Here is a 26,900-nt window from a genome sequence, read left to right as displayed (position 1 = left end):
ACGACAGCCTGGCATAGGCAGGCCCATACATTTTTCCCCATATATGTGTATGGAGAAAAACAAAACCATGGTGCATATACAGTTTTTCCATTTTTAAAAGTGAATGCAGTTTTGTGATTAACTATTGCTAAAGCAAAAATGCTTGAATGTATAGAACACAATCACACTTTATACTTAGATACTACTTCTACCCAAGAATCTCAAAACACTTCACAAAGAACTGGCATTATTATTCACATTATCTTACAACTGGGGATGCTGATGCCCTGAACTGGTTCAACCACCCCAGTCAATGGTAGAGCCAGGAATAGACCTAAGTTCCGCTAACTGCAATTCCCCATCCTCTCTCCCAAACGAATACAGTATGTGGTAGAACTAATATATAACTTCTCTCACCCCTCTAGTCATATTTTCTTCAGTGCCTCACTTTGGGAATCTTCCATAGTCCAGATTAGTTTATTGACAAAATTAGTTCTGCATTTGTATCCACCTTTTATGAGTTCTTTAAATATCTGTCCCAGCTTTCAGATTGCAGTTATAGTAATGTTTCTTCTCTCCAATCTCCAACTCTCTCTTCCCACTCCCAGAAACTTTTCATTCCTTCTCTTTAGTTCAAATAGCCTTCCTCGGTCCTGAATTTAGTATCTTTGATCCACATGTTTAGGGGTGTGGTGGGGATCAAACTAGGATGATTTAGTTCTGCTGTTAAATTTTGGTTATGTGCCAAATCTCATGCTTTGGCATACAATAGCCTCAGAATTTGCAAGATTTTAAAAAAGCGTGGGGTGCTGTATGTACTTCTATTAGAATTGCAAGGACCATTTAAGAACTCAGAAAAAAGATGATAAGGATAAGGATAGGGGGAGGGGCACAGTTAGGAAGAGCGGGTAATAGACCTAAGTTCCCCTAACTGCAATTCCCCATGCTCTCCCAAACGAATACAGTATGTGGTAGAACTAATGAAAAAAGATAAGGATAAGGATGGGGGGAGGGGCACAGTTAGGTTTGAATTTGTTTCACTAAGATTTAAATTCATGATCATTCTAATTTTTGGCTAGCTTGTGCACTCCTACTTCATACATACACAGTGTACTCTGCCTGCTTCATAAACTCAGTATGATAATGTAAACAAATCTTTCCCCTGAAGTTTCAATATCGAATCCATCGCTTCCTGCACTAAATTGTTGTGGTGACTTTTCAATGATCCTCATTTGTAGAACATTTAGCAAAACCCCTTCAGAGCTATTTCCATGAAAGGTAGGATAAACACATAAGTGGTCATATGTAATCTGAAAATGATAATGTGTGAACAGGCTGTGTTCAAGAGATTTTATGGGTAGTGGGTCACGATTTAAGAAAATCCCACTTTGATTGGGATTGTTTCTGGTCAAATAGTATAACTTTCCCCATCAAAACAAAAACCAGTGGGAGGCAGCTGAATAGGCACTGAAGTGAAGACTGTCAAGCCTCCCTTAGCAAGTGACTATGTTGGGTTTTAAGGACTGCATATTTTGAATAATATAGCACTTCTCCCCCACAGGTCTCAAGCATCCATGGCAAAGGGAACCTGCTTCCATTCTGAGAATCAATCAGTGTGTTCCCTATACATGGCACACAGGAAGATCCCAGTTCCAGGTAGCTCTGGGTAGGATGCAGTTTGTTGTTCCCCCATCACTGTGGATAATCTACAGATAATGCAGCAGAACCTAACACCATATTTAAGCTATTCAATAGCTTCTCACAGATAATTCTGCTAAATCAAAGCACCAATCTAAAAAACCTAGGCCAGGTCTACACTGTAGAGCAGTGGTCCCCAACGTTTTGGGGCTGCCGGGCGCCTGGGGGCGGGGCCGCTCACGCGCTGTGCGTATGGGGGTGGCGCCGCGCACAGGCCACGTGACTGGGGGCTGGGCCAAGCATGCGCCGCACGCCCGAGGTCAGCACCAGCATGTGCAGCAATCCCGGGCAGGGGCTGCCCAGGTTCCGCGCGTCGCCCCCGGGGCTGGCGTGGTGCCCCCGGGGGTGGGGCGGGGCTTGCATGGCACCCCCGGGGCCAGGGCCAGGGCTGGCGCGGTGCCCCCGGGGGTGGGGCTGGGGCTGGGGCCAGGGCCAGAGCCAGGGCTGGCGCAGCGCCCCCGGGGGCAGGGCCAAGGCCGGGGCCATGCGCCCAGGGCTGGCACCTGCCGCACGCCCGGGGGCGGGGCCAGCCCAGATTGCTCCGCGGGCGCATGTAAAGGGACCGGCGGGCACCATGGCACCCGCGGGCACCGGGTTGGGGACCACGGCTGTTGAGGGAAGGTTGGTTTAAGATATGCAACTCCAGCTGCAAATAACATAGCTGGAGTTAATGTAACTTAAGTCAAGCTTGGAGCTGTCTCCACACTAGGAGGTGGATGGGAGAAATGCTCCTGTTGACTTCCCTTATTCCTCATGACAGTAAGGAGTACCAGTGCTGATTGGGGCACCCTCAGCATTTGATTTAGCAGCTCTTTACTAGACCTGCCAAATCAAACCCCAGAAGATCAATCGCTAGAGCACCAATCCTCTGGTAAGTGGTGACGTGGCCCTAGAAATTTTAATTAGTACTATAATAGTTCTCAAAAGCTGCTATTATAACAAGCTTAATACAAACACACAGAGAGCTTAAAATCTTATTTGGGCTAATGCTAGTTCTTAATGCAGATTTTTATCCCCTGTAGACCCTCTATCACATCTCCAGCAGCAGCCAGACCTTTCACTGGCTGGGTCCCCTTGTGAATACACAATAGTAGCTCTAAAGAGGAAACAAGGAAAATACTGTTGTATTTGAATTAAAATGAAGTGTTTTATTTTTCTGAATTCTTTACACAGGTCATCCTTTTTTCAGTTGAGCCATCAACTGTGTGGAAAGCTAACAATACCTTGCTGTTGCTGCCAGGTTCCAAGGACAATATGCTATCACAGCAATGAATTTTTAATCATAGCCTCCATCCATAAATTACATTGAAGTATATTCTCTTTCTATACAGAAAGCTGGAGATAAATAAAAAAGTGCTATTGCTACAGTGACAGCCAGTTTGACATAAGCATTGATGTGTTTCATTGTCATCTAGCAAATTACGTGACAAAATTATTGGTTGTAGAAGCGACTGTGTTCAACCTGATGCCTGCCTGGAATCTGTTACTGGAATTGGATTGCTGTACAAGCAGCAGCCATAGAAAGATTTTTTTTTTTTTTAAGAGCACAGTCCCCATTCTTCATATGAATCTTTTAGAATAAGGTACATATCCTAAACAAGGGGGTCCACTGTGGTGTAGTACAGCGCATGTCCCAGCAATGACAGATATAAACAGGGTCCCCCAAAAACCTCTCTCCTTGACACCAGCAATAACTTAGCCAAATAGGTACATGGCACTTTGGTTTGAAAATGTACTTTAAGGCATTTGGAATGTTACACCTTTTAAAATACTACAAGCAGCAAATATGAAAAAAAAAGAGTGGTGCTGGAAGGAGAGTGGAAAGGAGGGAAAGGATGGATTCTATGAGCACTAACAGGTTAAAATAGAAATTTCTTTAGAAAATATTTTTCAGATGCATTTACAAGTATGAGGAAGAATGTATGGAAGGACATGTCTAGGGGGGAGCAATTTCAACACCCAAGGAGCTGCTACAGCAAATAAGTGATCATGAACTGACCTTTTGATTCAATGGCAGAACTACAAGATGTAGGATGACAGAGGATACAATCTCTTTCCTTCTCCCTTCATAGCAGGGCATCAAGTGGAAACAAAAATAACCATCTGGTAACAAAATTACACAGGACTGTCTTTCTACACAGCTAGAATCAAGTCATGAACAACTAGAAACAAAGGGATGTAATTATAGAGCAACGAGAATTCAAACACCAGCTACATGGCTGAAAAACCATTACCCCTGTGAAGAAAAATTATGTTCCACTTTAGCAGGCAATGAGATGCTCAAGCAGTTTAGGTGAGGGGTTATTTATTGTTTTAAACAAAGTACAGATATTAATCACTGACAAATATTCACAACTAGTATGTACAATTATCCCTTTTGGGTAATTCTAGGCTTTCAGAACTTGAGACCATTCCTAGGCAACTCCATATTGCCTGTCCTTCAGTATCAATCCACCTGAGCTGGTTTGCCAGCTTTTTACAATGTTCCATGACTTTTTACAGCCCCACTACCTATAAGTCTTGGGATTCCATTTGCATTAAACCTAACCAAAGAGGAGCAGATTCCCCATCTTAAGGTAAATCCAAGGCCCACCAGTGCTGGGCCAGGCCTTCTTCCAAAACAAAAAAAACAGCAAGCAAATGGTCCGGTAGCACTTTATAGATTAACAAAACATGTAGATGCTATCATGAGCTTTAGTGGGCACAGCCCACTTCTTCTGATGACAGGAGTTATGATTAGAGGATAAGGAAACTCGAAATAAACAGAAGGCAAGGGAGGGAGGGTGGGAAGCAAGATGGAGAAACTCTACAGACCAATTAAAGTTCGTAGCTAACTTAAGACAGTTATACTAGGAGAAACAAATTTAAGAAAGCACCAAAAGCCACTATTTTGTGCTATTAAACTCTATTAAATGATAGTAGTACCTCCCTAAAACCAAACAAAAAAAGACAGGAAACTCTCCCACAGCTATAATAGCTTGGTGATACTGTCAAACCAGCATAGTCTGCACTGGTGACAACCAACAAAACAACTGAAAGGCAACTTTTAAAATGAATTTGCACAGTAATTATTATTTCTACTACTAACTTCATACAGAATATATTCAGATATATATCTGTCTGCTGTTGTGTTTAGTACTGTACCACTTATTGTTATAAGGAGAAAACCAGTGATTAAGTTTATCACACTTGAATCATACAGATCTTTGGAACAACAGAACACCATATTATGCCTGAAGGAATGTGCAGTGAAACATGTCAGCAATTCAACTGTAAAGAGTCTACTACAGTTCTCCTTAAATACCACTTTCCAAGCTACTATTTTCAATGATGGGGGAAAAAAGCTTTTACAGGTGAACTTAAATTTATGATCTAACTGTTTTCCTACAATACCCCCACATTTGGTTAGTTACTGTTTTCCCATATGGAGCAGTTTGTGATGTCATTTAGCTTCCTAATATTTTCTATAACTTGAAGTCAAAACAAAAAAACAGAATTTAGCAAAATTCATCCAAACATTTAAGCTTAAAAAGTGACCTGTAAAAGTTTTTATTTGTTTATCACGTATTTTATTTTTTTAATGAAGGCCTGAAAGGATTTTAAGTTTTAATTTAAAGGCTGAAATTGTTGCTTAAAAACTGTAGAACCGTCAAGAGTGTTAAGTTTGGCTTTCCTTTGTTTTGCTAATGTATTCTCAGAGGTCTCAGAGATGTTGGAGAGTTTTAACATCTTCAATTGAAGAAATGAGTTTGAATTTTAAACATTTCTTTTACCAGAAATGTTAGTTGCTGAAGTGAAAAAAGGGTAATTAAAAAAAGTAAAAGTGACTAAGTGTCCTTCACCTGCTGATTCCTCAACTCATTTTTGTGATGTCTATTTCACTAGTTCTAAAGTCATCATATTCCAGCTTAGAGATTCTGACTTTTTTTTAAAAATCGAAAAGCAGCAAAAAGGGTCTTTCAGGCATCACAGTGAACCAAAAGAGATGTATGCCAAATCTTTAAAATGAGATGAAATTAATATTTTTATATTCCCTTTTTACTGTTGTCATGGTTTTCAAAAGGTCCTAAAACAAGCGTTGTGACTACATAGGAAATACAATTCTGAGAGAAGAGAAGTCAGTATATTTAAGTCCAGCATTAGCTCTAATAAAATTATTTATAGCTGCAGCTCATATTCCCCACCAAAGTAAACAAGGTACAAGTAGATGTCTATACTAAAGAAACCTCTGCTATGTGAGCTAGACTAAGTTAACTACCAGCATAAGAAAGGGCAATCCTACCAGATGTACTGGGGAAATAACTGGCAGTAGTAAATGGAGATAAATCCCAAATTAGAAATGAGGAACAGAGGGTGAGGAAGGTGAGTTGCTCAAGCCCACACATGAGCAGTGCAGAGATAAAATCAAAATTCTTCGTTTCCAGCCCTATGGTCTGTCCACTAGATCAATTCTTCAGCCGAGTTAGTCTGTAACAGGAAAAACTTAAACAACAACAAATAGTCTAGAAACACCTTAAAATCTAACAAAACATGTAGATGGTATCATGAGCTTTCATGGGTGCAACCTACTTGTTCAGACAACAGGAATATTAGAAGTCCAGATCCAAGAATAAATAAGGGAAGGGGGGCAGAGAAAATAAAGAAAAAAGGAGGGGGAAAGAAAAAAGACCGAGAGAGTGAGTAGATGGTTCAAATAGTTACAAGAGGCTGATAATTAGCACCTCCATTGGTACAATGTTTTGTTAGTCTTTAAGGTGCTACTAGACTATTTGTTGTTTTTTAAGTTTCTATTGCTATTCACTTTCATCTACACAGTAAAATACTAATTTTACAACAGGGCCATTAAAGCATCTGTGCTTTCATGGTCTGCAGTGGAGTCATATCTACTAAAAGCTGTCCTATGACAGCTCTGCCTCCAGTTGACATGTGCCAGGGTGAGGCCCACCCAGTGTGGTGGTGAAAGGATCGACCATGGATACAAACAAGAAAAAAATTACATTGTGCATCTGAGACAGTCTGGACCATGCTAGCTAGCATTGTGATTACTCTGTCCTGATCATTCTTATAAGTATAGAAAAGATGTTTGTATATACATTTTTTTAAACACACAATTGTTATCTTGGGGTCAATTACATCTTTTTGCATGTGGGGTCACGGTTAAGAGTTTGAATTTTAACCACATTAAGAATTTCAAAGATAGAAAGTTCCCAAATATCACTCAGCATGTGTGCTGCTGTGTCTCTTAACACTGATGGATCACCAAGCATTCTTTGTATCCCAAAGACTCCATTTCAGAGCTTTATGACACTGTGAAGAATGTTATTCTGTTTTCAACTAGGCTCTTCAGCTATATGTTTGACCTAGGAGGAATCTTAAAGCTATTTTATAAAATCTTTAGCCACCATCTTTACTAAGATGAATCCTAAACCATCTAAGTATGGATTGTTCCCTAATTAAATGAAAGTATGAATTGGAAAATGGACTGTAAGATGGACCGAAAACTGAATATATTGTCAGGACCAATGGGAAGTGATCAATAGCTCAATGTCTAGTTGGCAGTCAGTTTCAAGTGGAGTGCCCCAAGGATTGGTTCTAGGGCTAGTTTTGTTCAACATGTTTATTAATGACCTGGTTGAGGGAATGGATAACAGATGACACTAAGCTAGGGAGAGAGGTAGACATGTTGGAGGGTAGGGATAGGGTCCAGAGTGACCTAGACAAATTGGAGGTTTAGGCCAAAAGAAATATGATGAGGTTCAACAAGGACAAGTGCAAAGTCCTGCACGTGGGATGGAAGAATCCCAAGCACTGTTATAGGCTGGGGACAGAGTGGCTAAGCAGCAGTTTGGTAAAAAAGGACCTGGGGTTAATTGTGGATGAGAAGCTGAGTATGAGTCAACAGTATGCCCTCGTAGCCAAGAAGGCTAATGGCGTATTAGTGTGCATTAGGAGCATTGCTAGCAGATCTAGATAAGTTATTATTTCCCTTTATTCAGCACTGGTGAGGCCACATCTGGAGTACTGTGTCCAATTCTGGCCCTCCCCCACTATAGAAAGTATGTGGACGCAATATAGTTCTGGGCCCTCCACTACAGAAAGGATGTGGAGAGGGTCCAGTAGAGTGCAGCCAAAATGATTAGGGAGCTGGAGAACCATGCAGAACCATCCAACACTCCAGTCATCTGAAGAAGTGGTCTTGCCCACAAAAACTCATGATACCATCTACATATGTTATTAGTCTTTAAAGTTCTACCAGACTATTTGTTGTTTAAGTTTTTTCTATTACAGACTGACTTGGCTACCTTTCTGAAGCTTATAAGCAAATAAGTATTTTACACATGGTCTTCATTGTCTTTTCGTTCTGAAGATGCTAAGACTTCCCAGATATCTCGTTAAATATTCTCACCTCTTTAATTCAAGGTGAATTATCAAAGACCAGGTTCACAAATCCTTAGTAGGTTTTGTCCTCTCTCATGACAGTAGTGAAGCTCTTGCTATGACTGTATGCAAATGGGAAAGGTCATTCTATTCTGGAAAGATCTAAAAGTCCTACTTTTTTCAGGCAAGGTGGCAGCTATAAAAATTCCCTAATAAATACATTAGGAGAGCTCTCACTATGAAGGCATGCATGTAATACTAGTCATCATGATTGCTAGATGATACTGGCAACTTATTTGGGGGGGAGGGGTTGAATACCCTTCCCCAAAAGGGAAGTAGAACTTTACTGTGACCAAGAACTAATTTTGCACATTTTAGCATGTGAAGCTATAAGAAGTGTTTGTAAAGCTACAAGGTCTGCATATAAATTGACTTGTCATACCAGTACCTCACATGATAGGGGGAAAAGCAAGGGGAGAAGATGGGTCTTAAAAATAGAGGAAAATGAGGGGAAGATGGTTAGGAAGTGAGCAGCCTTAGGCACTTATATATGATAAAAGTTGTCCATTACACATAAGGTAATCAAAGACTTAAAAAGAGGAATATCTGAAGTAGAAGGCCTTTTCAGAATCTGATCCAGAAACTACTTCCTAAGACGCTAAAGTTTCCAGGAGTGGAGAATCTCCCAGAGGGTAGGAGTACTGAGTACAAGGAATGCTTCAAGAATTCAAGAAGAGTGAAGTTCCAAGATATTCCTACAAAACACCATCTATTTATTCCTCTGTCAGAACAGAGATTATTTTTGGATCTAACGGCATGTCTACACTAAGACATTTCAAAATAACTAATTTCAAAATAGTGTGCCTATACTGCAGGAAAGTCTCAAAATTAGTCGGAGGCAGGCTCCCTTAGTGTGGAAGTGCTACCTTAACTTAGAGCTCCAGGAAGTAATGGGGAATAATTACTTTGAATGACTCTGGGGAGTAGTTATTTCAAAATAGCAGCAATAGTGTGGACACTCCATTGCTATTTCAAAATTATTTCGAAATAAGCATTATTCCTCGTGGAAAGAAGGAGTTATTTCAAAATAATGGGCTTGGTTGTATGGATGTGCTTACTTATTATTTTGAAATAAGGGGAGTTTCAAAACTCTAATGTAGACCAGGGCTAAGTGTCCTACCTGAACCTATGGGTCAACTGTATGCCAATATTGACCATAGGCTCTGGATTGCTTGGAACTCAGGAGGCTTTTTGCACCAAAGTTTCCTGTTGAGGAGTTTGTCTATAATCCTTTTCATAAAATGAAGACATTCTGCATGTATGTATCAGAATAATGAATACTTTGTCAAATATTAAAAAAGGAGAGAACAGTGAGAAGATTTGAGATTTAATGGAAAAATCCAACTACTTTCTTCCATACAGTGGGATCCTGATCTGAAATCACTGTTCCTATGATACTGCACAGCAATTAATAAAGCTTCTTTGGAGGATAACAACTTGTTCTCTCACTTACTGCCTGTCTGATGAGTAAAACTTGTGCAAGCTGAACAATCCTGAAGGAAATCCCTAATAGGTATTTAAACCATCCGAAGTGCTGATCGTGGACATGAGATTTACAGAAAAGTTACAGGGAACATTTTTCAAACAACACGACCCTGTTCCTGCAATAACACAATTTCTCCTAGGGCCAGCCGCTGGCTGGCAGCTGCTCGAGGCTTCCCCTGCCTTCCTGCAAAGTGGCAGAGGTTTGCCACTTGCCATGCCATTCCCCAGTGACCCCTCTGGCCGGACGCAAGGCATTTGGCCAGAAGGGGTCACCAGAGAACAGCGCGGCGAGCTGCAAACCTCTGCTACTTTGCAGGGAAGCCTCGTGCAGCTGCGTGGGGCTTTCTCTGCCTCCTTACAAAGTGGCGGAGGCTGCACAGTTCCCTGACCAGATTCCTTGCGTTCGGCCAAAGGGGGTCAGTGGGGAACTGCACGGCAAGTGGCAAACCTCTGCCACTTTGTAAGGAGGCAGAGGAAGCCTCGCGCAGCTTCTGGTGACCGGCCAGTTGGGGAAACCCAGCCGCCGGCTGCAAGCCCCCTCCCCTGTCCTTCCCTTCCCCAGAGCCAAACACACCTCCCCTCCCTGCTATAACCCTTTCTCCCCCAAACTTATGTCCCGGTCCCAGCTGCTAACAAGTGCAGGCTGGAGCTGTGAGCGCACGTGCGCTTGAAACGCAACCCCCACCTTTTCCATGGGAAAATTGACCCCGCATAACATGTTTTCACTTAGCATGATCATTTTCTAAAATGTATCTACGTGTTAAATGAGGAATTACTGTAATTCTTCCATGCTCCTACTCCATTCAAAAAAATGTATGGCTCCTTTGAAAACAGGCATTCAAAATACTCTGACAAATTTTATCATATACATGACCAGGGCTTGACAAACCAGTTTCTACTCGCCACGGGCAAGTAGATTTCAGCCGGTGGCTCCGTGCGCCCTCTTCACCGGCGCTGCACGCATGCGCAGTGTCAATCTGGCGCATGCGTGGTGAAGAGCTGGCAAGTAGCTCTCGCTGCAGTTTGTCAAGGTCTGTATGACATTGTTTTTTACTGTGCTGTCTACACCGTTCAGTTTTCATGATGTTCAGCTGGCCCAGCTCAGAAACTCTTCCCAACTAGTCCCCCAGATAACCCATGCAAGGAAAGTAGGGCAATTGTGACTGGTTTATGCAGTTCAGCTCCGCCAACTTTGCCTGCCTTCTATTCTCTGGACTGCCTATTTCACCTGCCTACATGTCTAACTCTTCCCACTGCCTGGCTCCAAGGGGGACTTTGTCTTTCTCTCCTTCATCTGATGCTTGGCTCCATAGAACAGCACAGGGAGCAGCCACAGTCATTCAGCTAACTACTGCTGATGCAATTGTCTTGTTTCAGGCTCTCTGCTGAGTCAGGCACTGAATATTAAGACTCATGTTTTCTAAGGCTACATCTACACCACGCAGTTATTTTGGAATAAACTAGTCCAGAAGAGATTTTCTGAAATAGCTTATTTCAAAATAGCACATCTACACACAGAATGCATTTCGAAATAGCACTTAGCTATTTTGAAATAGTGCATCCATACTGATTGGATGCTGAATCGCATTTAAGGCCACCTGGAACCAGTTCAGACAGGGCATCAGGTCAGTATTACTTCGTGTGGTTGCTGCTTGAGGCTATCTGAGGCTCCTGCTTAAAGGGAGCCCTGGATAGCTGTTTCCCAGGTTTCCTTGCTTGCTTGCCTACCTCTCTGAGGCTACATCTATACTGCACTTCTCTTGCGCAAAAGCCTATGCAAATGAAGTGTGGATTAGCATATTGCCACACTTCATTTGCATAATTAATTAGGGGCTATTTTTGCCCAAGAGGCTTTTGTTCAAAAAGTAGCTGTGTAGATGGCTCCTTTTTGCACAAAAACCTTCCTCATTTTTTTTTTTCCAGGAAGAACTGCTTGTGTGCAAGAGGGGGGTTTTGTGGGAAAAGGAGCTGTCTACACAGCTCCTTTTTTTTTTTTTTTTTTTTTGCGCAAAAGCCTCTTGTGCAAAAACAGCCCTTAATTAATTATGCAAATGAAGTGTGGCAATATGCTAATCTACACTTCATTTGCATAAGTTTTTACACAAGAGAGGTGCAGTCTAGTCATAGCCTGAGGGACAGCAAAGCATTTTCTCTTTTTGATCTGGTTGCTCTGCGTCAGGACACCACAACACTCTCTGCTATGGAGCAGGAGTGCCTCTGGGTAGTCTTCAGCTTTTGCTGCAAGTCATGCAGCAGTTTCTGCATGTAGCCACCCAGGTTCTGCATGAACCCAACCCTCAGCCCTTGTGGCAGAGCCTCAAGTAGGTGGGGGCATGGCGCCAGCAGCTGGAGGCTGCCTGCTATGATCTGGGTGCCATCCCCTGCCACATCTAGCTCTGGACACCAGTGTAGACTGGTGAGACCACATTGTTCTAGAGAGTGCTGGGGAGACCAACAATGGCTCCAGAACTTTGAATGACAGGACACCTTCCTGGAGCTCTGAATATGGCTCGCCCCTGCCCTGAGGCAACAGGACATGCATGAGGCCTGCCCTCGCCCTCTGGAAGCCCTCCACACCAGATAGCTACTGATCCATGGGGAACCAGTTTGGCATGGGGAGATAAACCATCGGGGCCCTGATCATGCAAGTAGTGCATTCTTGGGCTATCGCCCCAGGAGGTGGGTGGAAGGATATAATGGGCTTTTCTAGGGAAGAGTGGAGTGGGGTAGTGCAAGCACCCACCCCGGGAGGGTTTGTTCAGTCCTATCTTCACAAATCCCTACCACATATTGGAATAATTGAAAGGGGTTGCTTCTGGTGAGGGGTGGGAGGGGGGACTCACAGGCACCTTGGCACCCCTGTGATTCTCGGTTTGTCTCCTTCTGCAGGTGGTCAGGGCAATCAACAGCATCCTGCTGCGCAGTCATCCACTTTGCAGATGTGGACGCCCTCACTGCCGGATTTGGTGCTTGGGCTTCCCCGATTGAACCATCAACAGGGTATACGTCCCTATCCAGGCCTCCAGACCACCAGGCATCAATGTACATTAACCACAAGGGATATTTTTTGGTGGTCCTGCAAGGCTGCAACTGACCACTGGGGCCAGTTCACAGACATGTCAGGTGGTTAGGAAAAGCACCTTCCACGTGTTTCGGAACTCGAGTATGTTCTAGAAGCTGCATGCCAGAATTTCTTCCCCAGCCACAACATGAGGGTCAAGAAGGTGGGAGATGTGGCCTAGAACCTGCAGCTGTGGCTTATGAAGCCACACACTAGCCAGCTGAGCATGGCCTGCATGGTTGTTGAGGGTGCCTTCAGCTGCTTAAAGGCATGGTTTAAAACAGTGGTTTATCAACCAGTGGTAGAGGTAGCTTGGTGGGGTTCTCAAGAGAAGTCAGGGGGTACATCAACAACTGAAATTGAGAAAACAATTTTTGTTTTAAGTTTTACAGCACTTTATTTTTGTGCTTTACACACCCAAAAATGTCATTGCCCATTCACAATTAAGTTGATTAAACAAATACATTGCAATGATAGAAAAAAGTGTCTGAAGACTGTAGGTACTTGTGTATATTTTTAAAAAAGGGGACATTATAAAGTTGAGAAACACTGGTTTAGATGCCTCCTCACCTGTCTGGGCCTCAGGGAGCACAGCATCCCATCTGCAGGAGGAGTGTGCTGTGTTCTGCATGTGAGTGACTGGAAGGGGAGGCCTTCCTGCCAGTGTGTGAAGGGGGTTGGGGGAGACAGGCCCTACCTATGTGGTCAGCCTCTATTAGCAGCCACGCTCAGTTGCCATGTGGCAGGCCCTGAGGGAGAGCTTCTCCCTGGGGAAACCAGTGAAACTATCTCCTAGGTTGCCCCCCTGGGGGCTTCTGCTTCTCCCCTCATTGCTGTCCCTCTACTTATCCTTCCTTTCCTCCCCACTGCTGATAAAAAAAAGACTTTCGGAAGAACTTAATGCTCTGTATTTTTACTGTGAGGTCAAAGAAACCAGAAAGACAGTGAGGAAAGAACCTGGGAGAGAGGAGGAGAGGGGGAAAAGGGGGTATTGAGAACCTTGCAGGAAGGAGCTAGAAGGGGGAAGAGAAGTTCATGGTTTGGGGCTGGGAGTAGTACCAGGCTCTGCAGCTCGCACTGTCATGAGTGCAGGGGGCCTCTGTGTCTCTGGGGGTGGTGGTGAAGAGGATGTTGAGGGAGAAGCAGATGGGGAGAAGCTGGAGCAGGAGCACAGGGAGACATTATGCTCTGCACAAGGAAATAGACATCAGCACAGGGAGCGGACCTGCACAATCAGCTCCTGCCAGCTCTCCCAACACAGGTGCAGGTCCTAAGCCATGGATAGTGCAGGGCAGGGCTCGGAGTGGTGCCAGGTTCTGCATCTGGTACTCATCCATGGGAAGGTAGTGCCTGCAAGTGCCTTAGGTCCAGGAGGCTGTTCCAGGTGGTGTTGACTGCCTCCCCCCTTGCGGCTGATCCGGCTGTGGAGAAGAGAGACATAGTCATTCCAAGGGATAGGGCCTGAAGCCTAGCCCCTATCTGCAAGCTAAGAGCAACAGTTCTCAGCTGTCACAGGCTCTGTGTTTGGAGCAAGGCCATGTGTGCTATGGCCAGTGGGCCCACGTGTCCAGGAGTGCATGTTGCCCCATAGACTGTGGGCATGCCCATGTGCAGGACTGCTGAGCATGTGTATGAATGTCCCCTGTCTTGGAGGTGCTTGTGGAAGGAGGGTGTCCCACCCGGGGATAGGAGCATTGCAGGCCTCTCCAGCCACTCTGTGGCCAATAGTGACAACAGGGTCCTTTGTGGAAACCTCTTGGGGCCATATGCCCAGGAACAGCATAGCACATGCTCCTACATGCACAAGCTGCTGCACAATCCTCATCCAGAAAGGGCCTAGTGTGGAGCATCCAGCTCTCCTCATACCCCAGCCAGCCCCTCCACCCTCTGTATGCAGGGAAAGTGATGTACCTTCCCCAGCCTCGGTCATGTCCACAAGGTGGCTTTGGGTCTCCTGGGTCAGCTGTGTGCTGATGCTGGCCTCCTCCAGATCCTACTCCTGCTTGTCTCCACACACACACGCCCGCACACCATGAGGACAATGACAGGCATCTCAAGGCCAGAGTCTATAACCAGGGGATGGGGGAGGGAATGCCCAGCCCCCAGGATGTGGTCAAGCTCCTTAAAATAAGGGCAGCTTTGGGGATCTGCCACAGGTTGGGCAGTGTCCTCCATGGCCCGGCATAAGCCTGGCAGTGCACTTTCACCTTCATCCATACCTGTTATTGGCTATGGCCATGGCCTCTAGTAACCAGACTGTTGGCCATGTGGCCAGACACGCCCACGTTCCTATAGCTGATGCAGAGATCCTCCAAGTTGTTCTCATCCCCCCAAACCTCAATAAGATCCAGGATCTCCACTTGGGGCCAGGAAGGCACATGTCTTTTGCAGCCCCTGGCAGGTGCCTGGGAGCTGTCAAACTGCTCCCTGGGAACAGTGGAGGGCTGCATGGCAGCATCAGACTGGCTCATTTCTAGGCACAATTGGGTCAGGTGCAGCTGCAGGGTGGCTCAGAGCTGTCAGGCTTGCTGCAAGACACAAACCCTGTTTACAGAGGCTGCAGCTTTAAGGACTCGAGGGAAAGTGAGGGGGGAGGAAAGGGGGGAGAAAGAGAGGAGACAGTTTTGCTGAATGTGGACAGAGCAGCCAGCAGGAAACCCTGGGAAGGCAGGAGGCTCCCTATATCAAAGTAGCAGCTATTCCCTGTCTATGCAGACCCTCTTCCAAAATAGATGTTTTTGGAATAGACTATTCCTTACAGAATGAGGCTTACAGAAACCAGATTAAGCCATCTGCTATTTCAAAATTTTGAAATTGCAAGGATCTACACAGCAAAACCGCTTAGTTTTCAGAATAACGGTCATTATTCCAAAATAACTTAACTTAGGGTGTGCCTGCACAGCAATCTGCACAAACTGGAAAACAAGCAACTGTTATGGTGAAAGTTAGGATTCAGGAGCTATTTCCATGCTGATGCTTTGTTATGAAGTCACAAGATACACTATGCCATACTACAATGTGAGTAAGGACCTGGTCTACACTTCTGAGTTAGATCGACATAAGGCAACTAAGTTCACACTGCCCTCACCAATATATTTCAAACCATAGCCTTGGCTATTGTATGGACTCCAATCTACTATGAGCAGGACTAAGACAAAACATGCCTGGCTCTCATCCTACGTGGGAGCCAAATAGGAGGACACAAATAACTTGGACCTGTTTTTCTTGTAACTAAAGGTAGTTTGATCATTCAACAGCTAGCGTTCTGGGCTGCTAGTGTATTCAATGAATTTCTCAGTGTTAGTGTTGCCAGATACCTTCACAAAAAATTCCAAACAGGTAGGGAAAAATTGGTTGTGCAAAAGAGGTTAACAAAATTGCTTAAAGAGGTCGCTGCACCTTTAAGTTACTATGCTCCTCGCTCCCCCCACCCTTGCAGACAATGCCGGCCTTCCGTCCAAAGGAGGACAGAAAATACCAGGTATTTTACATATCCGGTATTCTATTTATTAGACAGAAAGCCAAAATATTAACTACCCAGGTGAAAACTGGACACCTGGCAACCCTACTCAATTTTCTTATGCAAGTGTAAATCAAGAACTCCAAAATCTTCATACATGGAATTTATTTGCAATTACCATGTATCCAATATTTACCTCAAAGCCCCACATGCTTTTTAATTCTTATAGTGTACTAGTGTGTGCATGAGGGAGAGCACCATACATCAGCTATCAATATAATTTGAAAGAACATTTGATTAGTGTATTCATTTGATTATAGTAATCCATTAAAGGGTTTGATTATAGTAAACAATTAAAAGGTTTAACAGTAATTTTAGAATAAAATTGTAATAAGCTAACATGTATCGAAGGTTTGTAAAAGGCAGCAATTAGCATTAAGAGTGAAATTCCAGTCATTCTAGATATGCACAATACTATGCTCTATTAGTAATACAGGGAAGCAATTTAATGATTCTTTGCATTTGATTTTACAAGTGTCAGATGCCAAACAAAAATTCAGTTAAACTATTTGAAAAAATTAAGTTTACAACATCAAAAGAAAAGAATATAAACCTTTGCTACTTACAACTGTTTATACAGATTAACCAAATCACAACTCTGTCACAATATAAATGTTTAATCGTTACAATATAATGAACATACAGAAAATTATTTTTATAAAATTTTCCTTTGTTTTGCCTTTTAAACTTACCAATGTTACCAAGTTAGCTATGCAGGATTTTTGGGGTACATGACTAAGAAGGCACTAACAGTTAAAAGCAAATATAAAGCATTGAGTATTTTTTGCAAAGAGTGTTCTACACTGATACAACACAAGAAAAGGCAACAAAGTAAATCTCCTGGAACCTTTAAAAGTTTGCTCTGGATATACAAAGGTATTCCAAGTTTTAAATCTCTTCCAATGCACCACAGTTTTGATTGCAGCACATGCTACAAGAATCATTGTAAGCTTCATTTTACTAATGTACACGCAATTGTATTTCAATCAAGACACTAAAACAAGCTATTTGAAAGGCCAATGTGTTCAAAACTTATGCAAAAGGATTGTTCAGTGCCTTTAAGCTTCTGCATTTACAAAAATATTCCCCCCAAAATTTGGGATTGCTTTAAAACATTGCTGTATAAATATAAAAGCACTATGCAAGGGACCCAAATCATGTGTGTGCAGGGACACACTTATATCATTTCACTGGCTACCAAATAATCAAAAAGTTTAACAATCAGGGGGCAACATAAGTTACACTAGCATAAGCAAATATATTAATAAGTTTATATTTATGGAATAGCTGGTCAGATTATTTGTACATGGTATAAATGTAGTGTAGCACATTGCGGTGGATAGCAACAGGTTTTCCCCCCTTAGTCACTAAGGATAGCAATCATGCTTCCACCACAGTAGAGAGAATAAGTTCAACTAACATTGTCCAATGACACTTTGGCATGAAACCACTAACTGCATTCATCAATCTCATTCAGCAATAATGGCTAACAAAGAAAGTGCCAAAGAACCAGATGTTAGTAAATCAAAGCCACTGTTTCTCTTAGCAATGCCACTTGACAGTAAATTCATAAATCCAAGCAAATTCAGTATTAAAAAAACATTCAAAAGATGAATGGGAAAAAGATGTATGAAATAAGCTGCCAAAGCTCTTCCTTAATAAATTAAAGTTGAGGTGTTTTTGAAAGCAGATGTTTCAATAACAGTCTATATTTTTCCAAATCAGCTCCTGCCATGACCATGATCATGCAAGTGTCCAACAATTTAGATATAGTTAAGTATTTAGCAGTTTAATGACAAAAGTATTTTGGTAAAGATAATGCATAGAAACATCAAGAGAGTTACACTACTGTCAACAGTCAAGTGCAGTATTGTAGAAAAGTAGTCAGCATAAGCTCCATACCAGCAATTCAAAGATCAACTCTGCAATGTTCTGATAATGCTCCTAATATGTATTTTAGGCAACAAAAATATTCATGGTGCATAGGTTTCTCACAGGAAATGCCCTTTGAAAATTAATCCTTGTTTATTCAAAATTTGTTTTAGTAGACCACCACCTCCAACAAATGTAAATTCAGAATTTTTTATCTGTAAGCAGCCTTATAAACTGAAAATCTAAGTTACTGGCTTTCTAAATTATCTTGACCAGCAGATAAAGTAGTGCTATGAGGAAGCCTGGGATAATATATAAGGATGCTTGCTGGTATGTCAGTAATAAATGGAACCTTATTTCAATTCAAACACATTATCCAAAATGAAGCCAAAAACTAATTCTTAATATTAATGTCAAGATAAAATTTAAATTTATTTCCAAGAATTACAAGTGCATTTTGTTCATAGTAGCAGGCAGTCTTTATACAATCCATTCTTCTCTGCTGCCAAAATAAAGTGAGAAAAAAAGACAGCAGAAAAACAAAAAGCTAAAAATAGAATTAGTTTTCCAAGTTTTGTTGAATAGCATTTCAGTTGAACACAACCCAGAGGTAACAAGAGATTCTCCTCCTCCCTCCCAAATAGGCATGTGGCACTTAGACAATCATCTTTGCACAGAAAGCTTTAACAGTCATGCGAGGGCACAGTCATTTTAAACAAGGCAAGTTTCTCACCACAGAGAGCAGTGGGGAAAGATAAGGAGGCACTGCACTGGAACGAAACATCTAGGAAACTCCACATTATACAATTTCCAGTAACAAATACTTCAAAATACCATTAAAAGGTATACAGTTTAATGATTTAGTGCTAGCTCTGTTTGACTGTCCTAACTCAGCATTACCAGAAAAATGTGATAGTACTTGACAAGAGAACAGTACCTCACATCACAAGATCACAGAGGCTTGATTACAAATTATAATGTAGGCTGCAAGAAATTAACTTGAGATGCTGACATGCAGTAGTAGCAAAAGTAAATTCAAACTCTCTCATTTAAAGATGCAGTGTTTCTCTCAGCAAGAGTGCTGAATGTTATTTCAAATATTATATAAACTAATCACCTTCATTTGAAGTGTTTCATTGGTATATATAGTAAAAGTAGACTGAGTTTAATAACAGCACATTTTGGTTTCTCTGCTTACTAATGCATATGGATGCCTTCTAAGGAAAACATTCATAATAGGTAAATATGCCATTGTGTTCTTTAATCTTTCACCACAGTGAATAAATAGGTTGAGCTGCCACTTTCGTTATTTTTGCATAAATCTCATAAAAACAACAGAGCATGAACTTTGGAAGTACTGTACCCCCATAAAAGTACAAATAGCCATCATCTTTTTAGAAAAGGCAGGGAAAAGCTAGGCCTTTTTACCACAAAGAAAAGTTCTAGATGGATAGATGAATTCTGTAGACTAAGCTGTGTTCCTAGATATGCTGTGTAGAATTTTATGTACAGAAGAAGAAACTCAAACAAATGAATAAACAAAATTAATGCAAAATGTGGCCTATGTCATAATCTGTAGCATAATGGCATATATATATGAATAAATTCCCCATTATGAGTAAACCGTTACCGTATAAAGGCAAAGTGCAAAAAAATTGGGATGTCACTGACTTAAAGTGCCCTGAATAGTAGCTTTCCCTAAAAATTGCCAGTGACTTCAGTAAAATAAGAAAAACACAGTTCATGGTGCAAACTTCTATGCATTAATGAGTTATCTGCTTGGTTAATGATACAGGAGTGAAAGGAACTACTGCATCTTTCAAACCAGAAAGCAAATAGTTAAAGTATGGTCAGCAGTGGGTGCACTTATATAGTACAGTACTGCAATAGGTCGACAATGAGCATTACGGATAGGAGCGCCAATAACAATTCTTCAGACTTAAAGAATTAATTGAAAGCATAAAAAGCCAAAACTACCAGTAACTGCCCTCCTGAATGGTTCAAAGGAGTTAGTGGATAAGCTGAGATAGGCCATAAGACAAGGCCATAAGACATGACCAAAGATACAAGAACTGGGAAGAGGAACAGCAACGTTTGAGCCTGTCCAGTCCTTTAAGTCTGTCCTATAAAAACAAAAAACACGTTTTAATGAAAGATCTGAACAGAAATTGTAAATTAAACACAAGAAATAATTATCAGTGTTTCTATATCTCACATATATGAATTCAGACTGAAAAGCGGCAGATAGTCACAAAAGTCAAAGGCAGCAATACAAATATATAATATTTTCAAATACTCCTTTGCCCATATTCTTTCGAAGCTTTATGGTATTCAGACAGTCTAAGAACATTTTCATAATTAATACTAACTCATTTATTACCCACAGGAAACATACTGCTGCCTGATTTATTGTGAGAGCTGCAACACTAAGAATTCACTAATTTGAAGACAAACCTAGGCTTAAATAAAGCCATTTTAACCATTAAGAATAATGCTAGCTATGTTAGAATAAGCCAAACCCAGAAGCTGGTAAAAGAACAAAGTTTCAAAATAAATTGTTCTGTGACTATACACAAAAAGTTGCCCATCCAAGCTAGTGACTTATAGAAGTTAGCTTGGTTTGAGTAGGACATTCTACATTCCCAGAAGTCTTTACTAAATTAAAAAATACTAAGCTGGCGTTAAAAAAAGTGTACTGATCAGCCACATTGGGAACGGAAATCCTATTTTCAGTGCAAATAAAGCACTGATTGTGGCAGAGCAGCCAGTGATCCACAGTCTTCCCTGCTACACTGACTGAATCCTGACCAGTAGGGAATCCCTCTGCAGCAGTAAGTATCTGTATCATTTCCACTTCCATGAAGCCATCTGAAGTTTAATTCAATAGCTTATTTAAAAGTATTTAAATTACTAGTATTACAGAAAAGTTGTAGTCAAAGATCCTCCAAAATTCAGATTTACTTTGAGAAAGTTGAGAACTGCAAATTTCAGAGGATGTAAAGAAAGGTTTAAAATATATAATGTAAACTATTTAGAAAGAGGGGATCATTATAAGTGAAATCCAAGGTTGGAAAGATGTAGATAAGCGGGCAAGACTTCATAAGCAAGTTACATATGAAGTAGATTGTTCGTGCAAATTTCAGTTTTGGTGCTTTATGGGGGTTTGTGTCTTATTAAAACCTGTCAATGTTGTTCACACTCTCTCTCCAATCAGCACAAAAGTACTGTTAAGTTAATCTTAATGGATATGTACTATCATCATAAAAATATAATTTAGATGCCTTTGAAAATACCTCCAAAATATTTGAATATATAATTCAAACTGTGGTGACTACCAATAAAAAGTTCTTGATATATTTAAGTCAGATTTTCTCCACTTAATATTACAAAAAGGGAAAGATTAAATGTTTTTTAAAAACTAAAAACAAAGTTTTGTAATATTTAAATGATAGTATCAATGTTAAGAGATCTTTTGAACAAGAATTGAAATTAGTGTTGCTGTAGCTTTTGTTCAGATAAGTACCATTTCAATTTCTCCTGTCACTAATGGAATCTGCAAGTAAAAAAAAAGCATGTCAGAAATTGCTTGGATTCCCAGTAGGCCTTTTAAAATTGCAGAGAAAATTAAATCCATGTCTTTAAAACTGTATGGATGAGGTAAATTCAGTACTCTAAAAGCAAGGATTACATCTTAAAGGGTTGCTTTACAATAGTAATGAAGTGACAAGCAATGAGTTTTGAATTAATGATAGCAATAATAGAGTTCTATCATTCCTGTATCTTTTACATGGTTTATATTTGTGCCTTTATGTACCTATGTGTAATTTAAGGTCGATATCCTGGCTGGAATCTAGCAGTTTCCTCAAAAATTAGTTCTTTCAGTTTTTCCTTTGGCAAATCATCCAATTCCATGTCAAACTTGAAGGGTGCTTCAGCTACAGGCTTAAAAAAAACAGACAGCATTTAAAAACAAAAACAAAATTGTCAAGTTAATGTTAAGGCAGGAAACAGCCTGCAACTTGGTAGGACAGTCCCTTAATTTGTCAGAGTCTATCAAGATTTAAATAATTTCTTAGTGAACAGATTTTTAACCATACTGAAATATCTGAAGCGAAAGTTTATAGCTGAGCAGCTACTTGAGGACAAATTAGAGATGTTTAGTGAGAGGAGGAAGCCTGTTCACACATAGGTGGAGCCAAACTCTAAGTAAGGCCAAGCTGACATTCTGCATGGTGCTGTGAAAGAAGTTTTCCAATTGTGCAGAATCAGATTATCATGCTCTAATTTCTCCATGTCAGCCCATTTCTGCAGTTTTGCCAATTCTGCAAATTGTAGAGCAGGGGTAGGCAATATTTGTGCACCGGGGACCACTTCAAAAATTTGTGGCCTTGGGCTGCACCAGACGGCGTGGGGGCCAGGATACTTCCGGGTTCTCCACTCCAAGACCATGATTGGTCTGGCTATGAGGGATGCCTTTGCCTCCCTGCCCATGCCCTTGGCTGAGAGAAACCTTCCCACATTCCCCTCCTCCCAAGCCAATCAGGGCCTGGAGACGGAGGAGCATGCAAAGTTTCCTCCATGGCGCGTAAGCACCACATGCTCCTGGCAGGACGGAAGGTGGCTTCACCCACTCCCGTTACCCCAGGTTCTGATTGGCCTGGGGGCAGGGAGCACGTAAAGCCTCTTCCAGGCTGTCAGGAGCGCTGGCACTTCCAAGCACTATGCGCTCCTGGCATGGCAGAGGAAACTTCGCGCATTCCCCCCGTCCCCACACCTTAACTGGCCTCGGGGTAGGGGAGCAGCAGGGCCTCCATGAGCCAGATTCACCCATTTAGCATGCTGGATATGGCCCACTGAGGCCCTTTTGCCCAACTCTGTTGTAGAGCAAGGTGTTCTAAATCAGAATTCAGAATGACAAATTTTTCCACTCAGAAATCGGACTCCTTGACATCCACTGTTTCCATTTCCAAATTTGATTGAGATGTTTGGAATAACTGTCAAATCTAGTTCAGATGATATGTGGACATATAAACTTAAAGCACATTGGCATTCAAGTCTTGTTTTGACAACTTTTGCAATCAGCAGCTCAAATTTGGGTAAGCTGCTGCAAAACAAGACTGTTAGTTGGATTCTCTATGAATCACAAAATATTCATAATCTTTCAAAATGTGCCAGTCTGCCCATCTTGATATTTGATAGAGTCAATTTTTACTCAAATCCAAGTGCAGCCTGCTGCAGAGTTGGGACTATTTCCTTGCTCTTGTAGCTAAGCGTCACATTCAAATGACTGGTAATGTTGATGAGATAATAAAACTTGAACAAGTCATAGTCTAATGAATGGTGGCAAACACCAAGCTTTCAATCTCATTAATGCAGGCAGCAAAACAAGATAAACTTTGCTACAAGAGAATCAGCAAACATTGTGCATTAGTAAATTGAGATATTCAGAATCTAATTCCTCGAGCAGTGACTGAAATGACAGTGATTAAGGGCTTCGGCAAGAATCCAATTGACAACGTGAATGACCAGCCCCATTGCATTTCCAAGTTCAGTTCCACAAGAATGAGCACAAACTGCCTCCTGATGTGCAATGCAATGAAAAGTTAAAAAGTAAGCAATTCAGCAGTTCTAATCAGAGTAAGGAAACCCCTATATTTACTGATTGTGCTAGGTGTACCATCCAGAGACAGACAAGATTATCCAGCTGTATTTGTCATTTACAAAGTTCAGTTTTAAGGATGACATGTTTACCAATAAAAAACCAAACAAGGGGTAATCTTAATCATTTCTTCGTTCATAGCATTTCCACAAATATTTCATTCCAGAATACACAACTGATTAATGGCACAGATTGTCTTGTCCAAAGCAACTAAATAAGTAGCTGTACTCAAATTTTGCATTTGTTCCTGGCCATTTTGATGGACCATTTTCATATATGTCATGGACTGTTTTTGCTGATAATGGCATGTCTTAAATTTTCTGTAAGATTTTGTCATTGTGAAACTTGTCAAATAGTTCATGACCAATTTTTAGCATGTCTCTACATATAATCCCCCTCAGTGGAAGGTTTCCCCTCAAATAATGCTGTATGAGCCTGCAAAACAGCAGAGTTTAAGATCTCACTTTTTTGGATCATGCCAGCAGGCTATTTTGTCCAATATTAATTTTTCACTGCAGCTGCTTGCAGGCTTTTTTGTGCCTCACCTTGAGGTATTCTATAGCAAGTGGTCATGAAATACAGTTTGAGAACAGTCATTGCAAATGAGATTGGAGATCCAAACATATCCACAAATACATATAAGTCTGTCCACTGCTTTTGAAAATTGATACTTATCTTTCCCCTTTGCCTTTTTACTGGGGGAGGGGGGGATACAGAGTTCACCATCAATGGAAAGATTTGACCAATCAAATAAGAAAATATGCACAATCCCCAATGAGTGAAGAGGATGGATGGTTAAAGTGAAATGGAAAAACAAAACAAAAAAAAAAACACAAAAAACCAATCTGACATGAGTAATTCAAAATTAAGACACTCAGTTTCTCATTTTAAGTTTAAAGAGTTGTGTTTTGGCTCTACAAACATAGGCTGCAGACCCGTTACAGTATTTCCCAAGCTATCCATTGTTGCCTCTTACATTACAATGTTGAAATTACTGGTTACTGTTTCTACGCCTGCCTCTAAAGCAGGCTATGTCCATCCCATCAGACCTTTTATTCTAGATCTTAAGCTCCCTCTGGAGAGCAGGGTCTGGGGCTTACCCTGCTTTGGCCCTCCAGCTGGGGAGAAGGCTCAAGGACATGCCCTGCTCTGCATGTGCCATGGCTCTGTGTGGCTCCTGGAAGCAGGGGTATGTCCCCCACTGATTCCTATATGTAGGGGCAGCCAGAGGGCTCCACACACTGCCCTGCCCCCACTGCCTACCCAGCAGCACCCATTAACTGTTAAATGAAGCCATTAGGAGGTAGGTAGGTGGAAACTAAGGACAGGGCAGTGTACCCAGAGCTGCCTGGCCATGACTCTGTAGTAGGATCTGCCCCCCTTCAGCTCTCGTTTCTGGGAGCTGCTTAAGGTAAGCACTGCACAGAACCTGCATCTCCCCAGCTATGATTTACTTTCAGCCCTCCAAATCTCCTAATCCCTGCACGAAGCACCCTCCTAATCTCCAAACTTCTTTTCTTCAGCCAGAGCCCTCCCTCCCACACCTCATACCACACCCATACCCCCCAATTTCATTACCACAGACCACCATACAATTTCCATACGGATGTGTGGCCTTCAGGCCAAAAAGTTTGCCCACCCTGCTCTAAAGTAAGCAGCAGGGCAAATTCCTCCACACAATGATCAGTAGAATTACTGCAATGCTTTGGTCTCCGTGTCTATGTTAAAGTTGATTCTGGCAAACCTTAACATGAGAAGGTAGTGATCACTTCTAATATCAGCACTGGGGATGCTCATAGCGTTAGCTTGGTTGATCCCAAAACAAAAGCTAGTTTGGCAATATGACTTAGTCAATTTGGCTGTGGTTAGTGTATCAGATGCATGCCACGTTGGTTGTCCAGGTGCTTTGTGTGCACCTATTGTGTTTGCAAGATCTAGATTATAGTTGGCAAACTCCAAAAGTCTCAGTCCTCTTTTGTTGGTTACCATATTAAAGAAAGGGCCACAATAATCTCGTCAATCTGCTGTGCCGCAGTACCCACGTTAGCATGTACAGGGAAACTGGATATCAGGATATCTGTGTACCTTGAGGTCTTGAAGCTGATTGTAAAAATCTATTCGCTCACCATGATAGTCTGTTGTAGATTCAAAGATTGTACCACTGTGATATTGAATGATATTGCCTTTAGATGGATGGAAATAAGCCTGAAGGATATTGGGTGGCATCCTAATATTGAATTCTTGATATCTTTATGCACAAGAAAGCCTATGCTGTTGACATGTTTGTGCTCTTCACTGAAAGAATACATAGCCTTCTTCCATTAATACCTCTCCAAAGTTCTGACCTCAGAAATTCCTAGGAGGTGCAGGTGTATTATTCTATTTCATACCTGAGTTCTTTCAACCTGCCTATTTGTCTTAATGTCCTTACACTCCATGAGGCTATGGTGAGGTTAGCCTTTCCATGCATCCTCTTTGCTGGGGTTACACCAATAGTATACTTGTTGCATCCACCTTGGTGGGAGACGGGTAGCATGATCATTATTAACCTGGGCTTGACCAGCACGGTATGGACACGGTTGACTTGATTACCTGTTATTTCCTGGGCAACTTTCTAACATGGTGGAGCCCATCCCTCTTTTGGCAGCCCCCTTTTAGTTACTTATGACATGCAATGGACCTATTATGTCCCTGAACCCACATTGAAGCAAACTGCACATACACAATTACTAAAAAATTTTAATATAGAACTTATTTATATAACTGCTGGCAATTGTTCAAGATTGAGCTATACTAACTGTATCCTTAAAAGGCTTCTCTGATTTCTTGTACAATCTACAGTATGTGTTAAATCATTTACCTCATCAGTTGGATCATAGTACTGCTCCAGGTATGGATGGGCCAAAGCTTGTTCTACTTCAATTCTCTTGTGAGGATTAAAGGTCAACATTTTATCCAACAAATCAAGTGCTAAGAAAAGAAATAAATTTTAAACAAAAGGTCAACATATGCTACAAGTTCTGTCACTGGTATTTGAGGTCTAACAAATACTGCCCTGTGTTTTAAATGCTTATTTTAGTGTGAAGATGTTTCAGGTAGGAGCAGAAGAACAGTAGTTAGCAGGAATCTCAATATTACTATCTTTCCATAGAAAGTTCCTGTTCTCTAATCTCTATTTCCTGTTCACA

At 41.6% G+C, this 26,900-nt stretch overlaps 1 protein-coding gene and 1 long non-coding RNA gene across 7 annotated transcripts in view; one reads left to right on the top strand and one right to left on the bottom strand.

Moving 5' to 3' along the window:
* The window catches only part of LOC142818485 (uncharacterized), a 28,383-nt gene extending 15,736 nt beyond the window's left edge, over window positions 1–12,647 (top strand). Inside the window, exons 2-4 of one of the 2 annotated variants that reach the window (XR_012895974.1) lie at window positions 1,541–1,645; window positions 9,478–9,628; window positions 12,490–12,647. This is a non-coding gene — a long non-coding RNA (uncharacterized LOC142818485). The remainder of the gene's footprint in view (window positions 1–1,540; window positions 1,646–9,477; window positions 9,629–12,489) is intronic. The other variant, XR_012895975.1, reaches the window with a different exon arrangement.
* MAPK1 (mitogen-activated protein kinase 1) overlaps window positions 1–26,900 on the bottom strand; it is an 81,930-nt gene that overhangs the window by 13,809 nt on the left and 41,221 nt on the right. For 4 of the 5 annotated variants that reach the window (XM_075898283.1, XM_075898282.1, XM_075898284.1 and 1 more), the window contains exons 7-10: window positions 26,573–26,682; window positions 21,868–21,995; window positions 21,577–21,606; window positions 13,887–20,176 (exon numbers count right to left, since the gene is read on the bottom strand). In XM_075898283.1, the coding sequence (XP_075754398.1) occupies window positions 21,879–21,995; window positions 26,573–26,682 (227 nt within the window). In that variant the 3' untranslated portion in view covers window positions 13,887–20,176; window positions 21,577–21,606; window positions 21,868–21,878. The remainder of the gene's footprint in view (window positions 1–13,886; window positions 20,177–21,576; window positions 21,607–21,867; window positions 21,996–26,572; window positions 26,683–26,900) is intronic. The other variant, XM_075898285.1, reaches the window with a different exon arrangement.

The sequence above is a fragment of the Pelodiscus sinensis genome, chromosome 15 (assembly GCF_049634645.1).
Source record: "Pelodiscus sinensis isolate JC-2024 chromosome 15, ASM4963464v1, whole genome shotgun sequence".
Lineage (NCBI taxonomy): Eukaryota > Metazoa > Chordata > Testudines > Trionychidae > Pelodiscus > Pelodiscus sinensis.
Note: the sequence above shows the minus strand (reverse complement) of the source record. Positions and strands in the feature narration are given on the sequence as shown.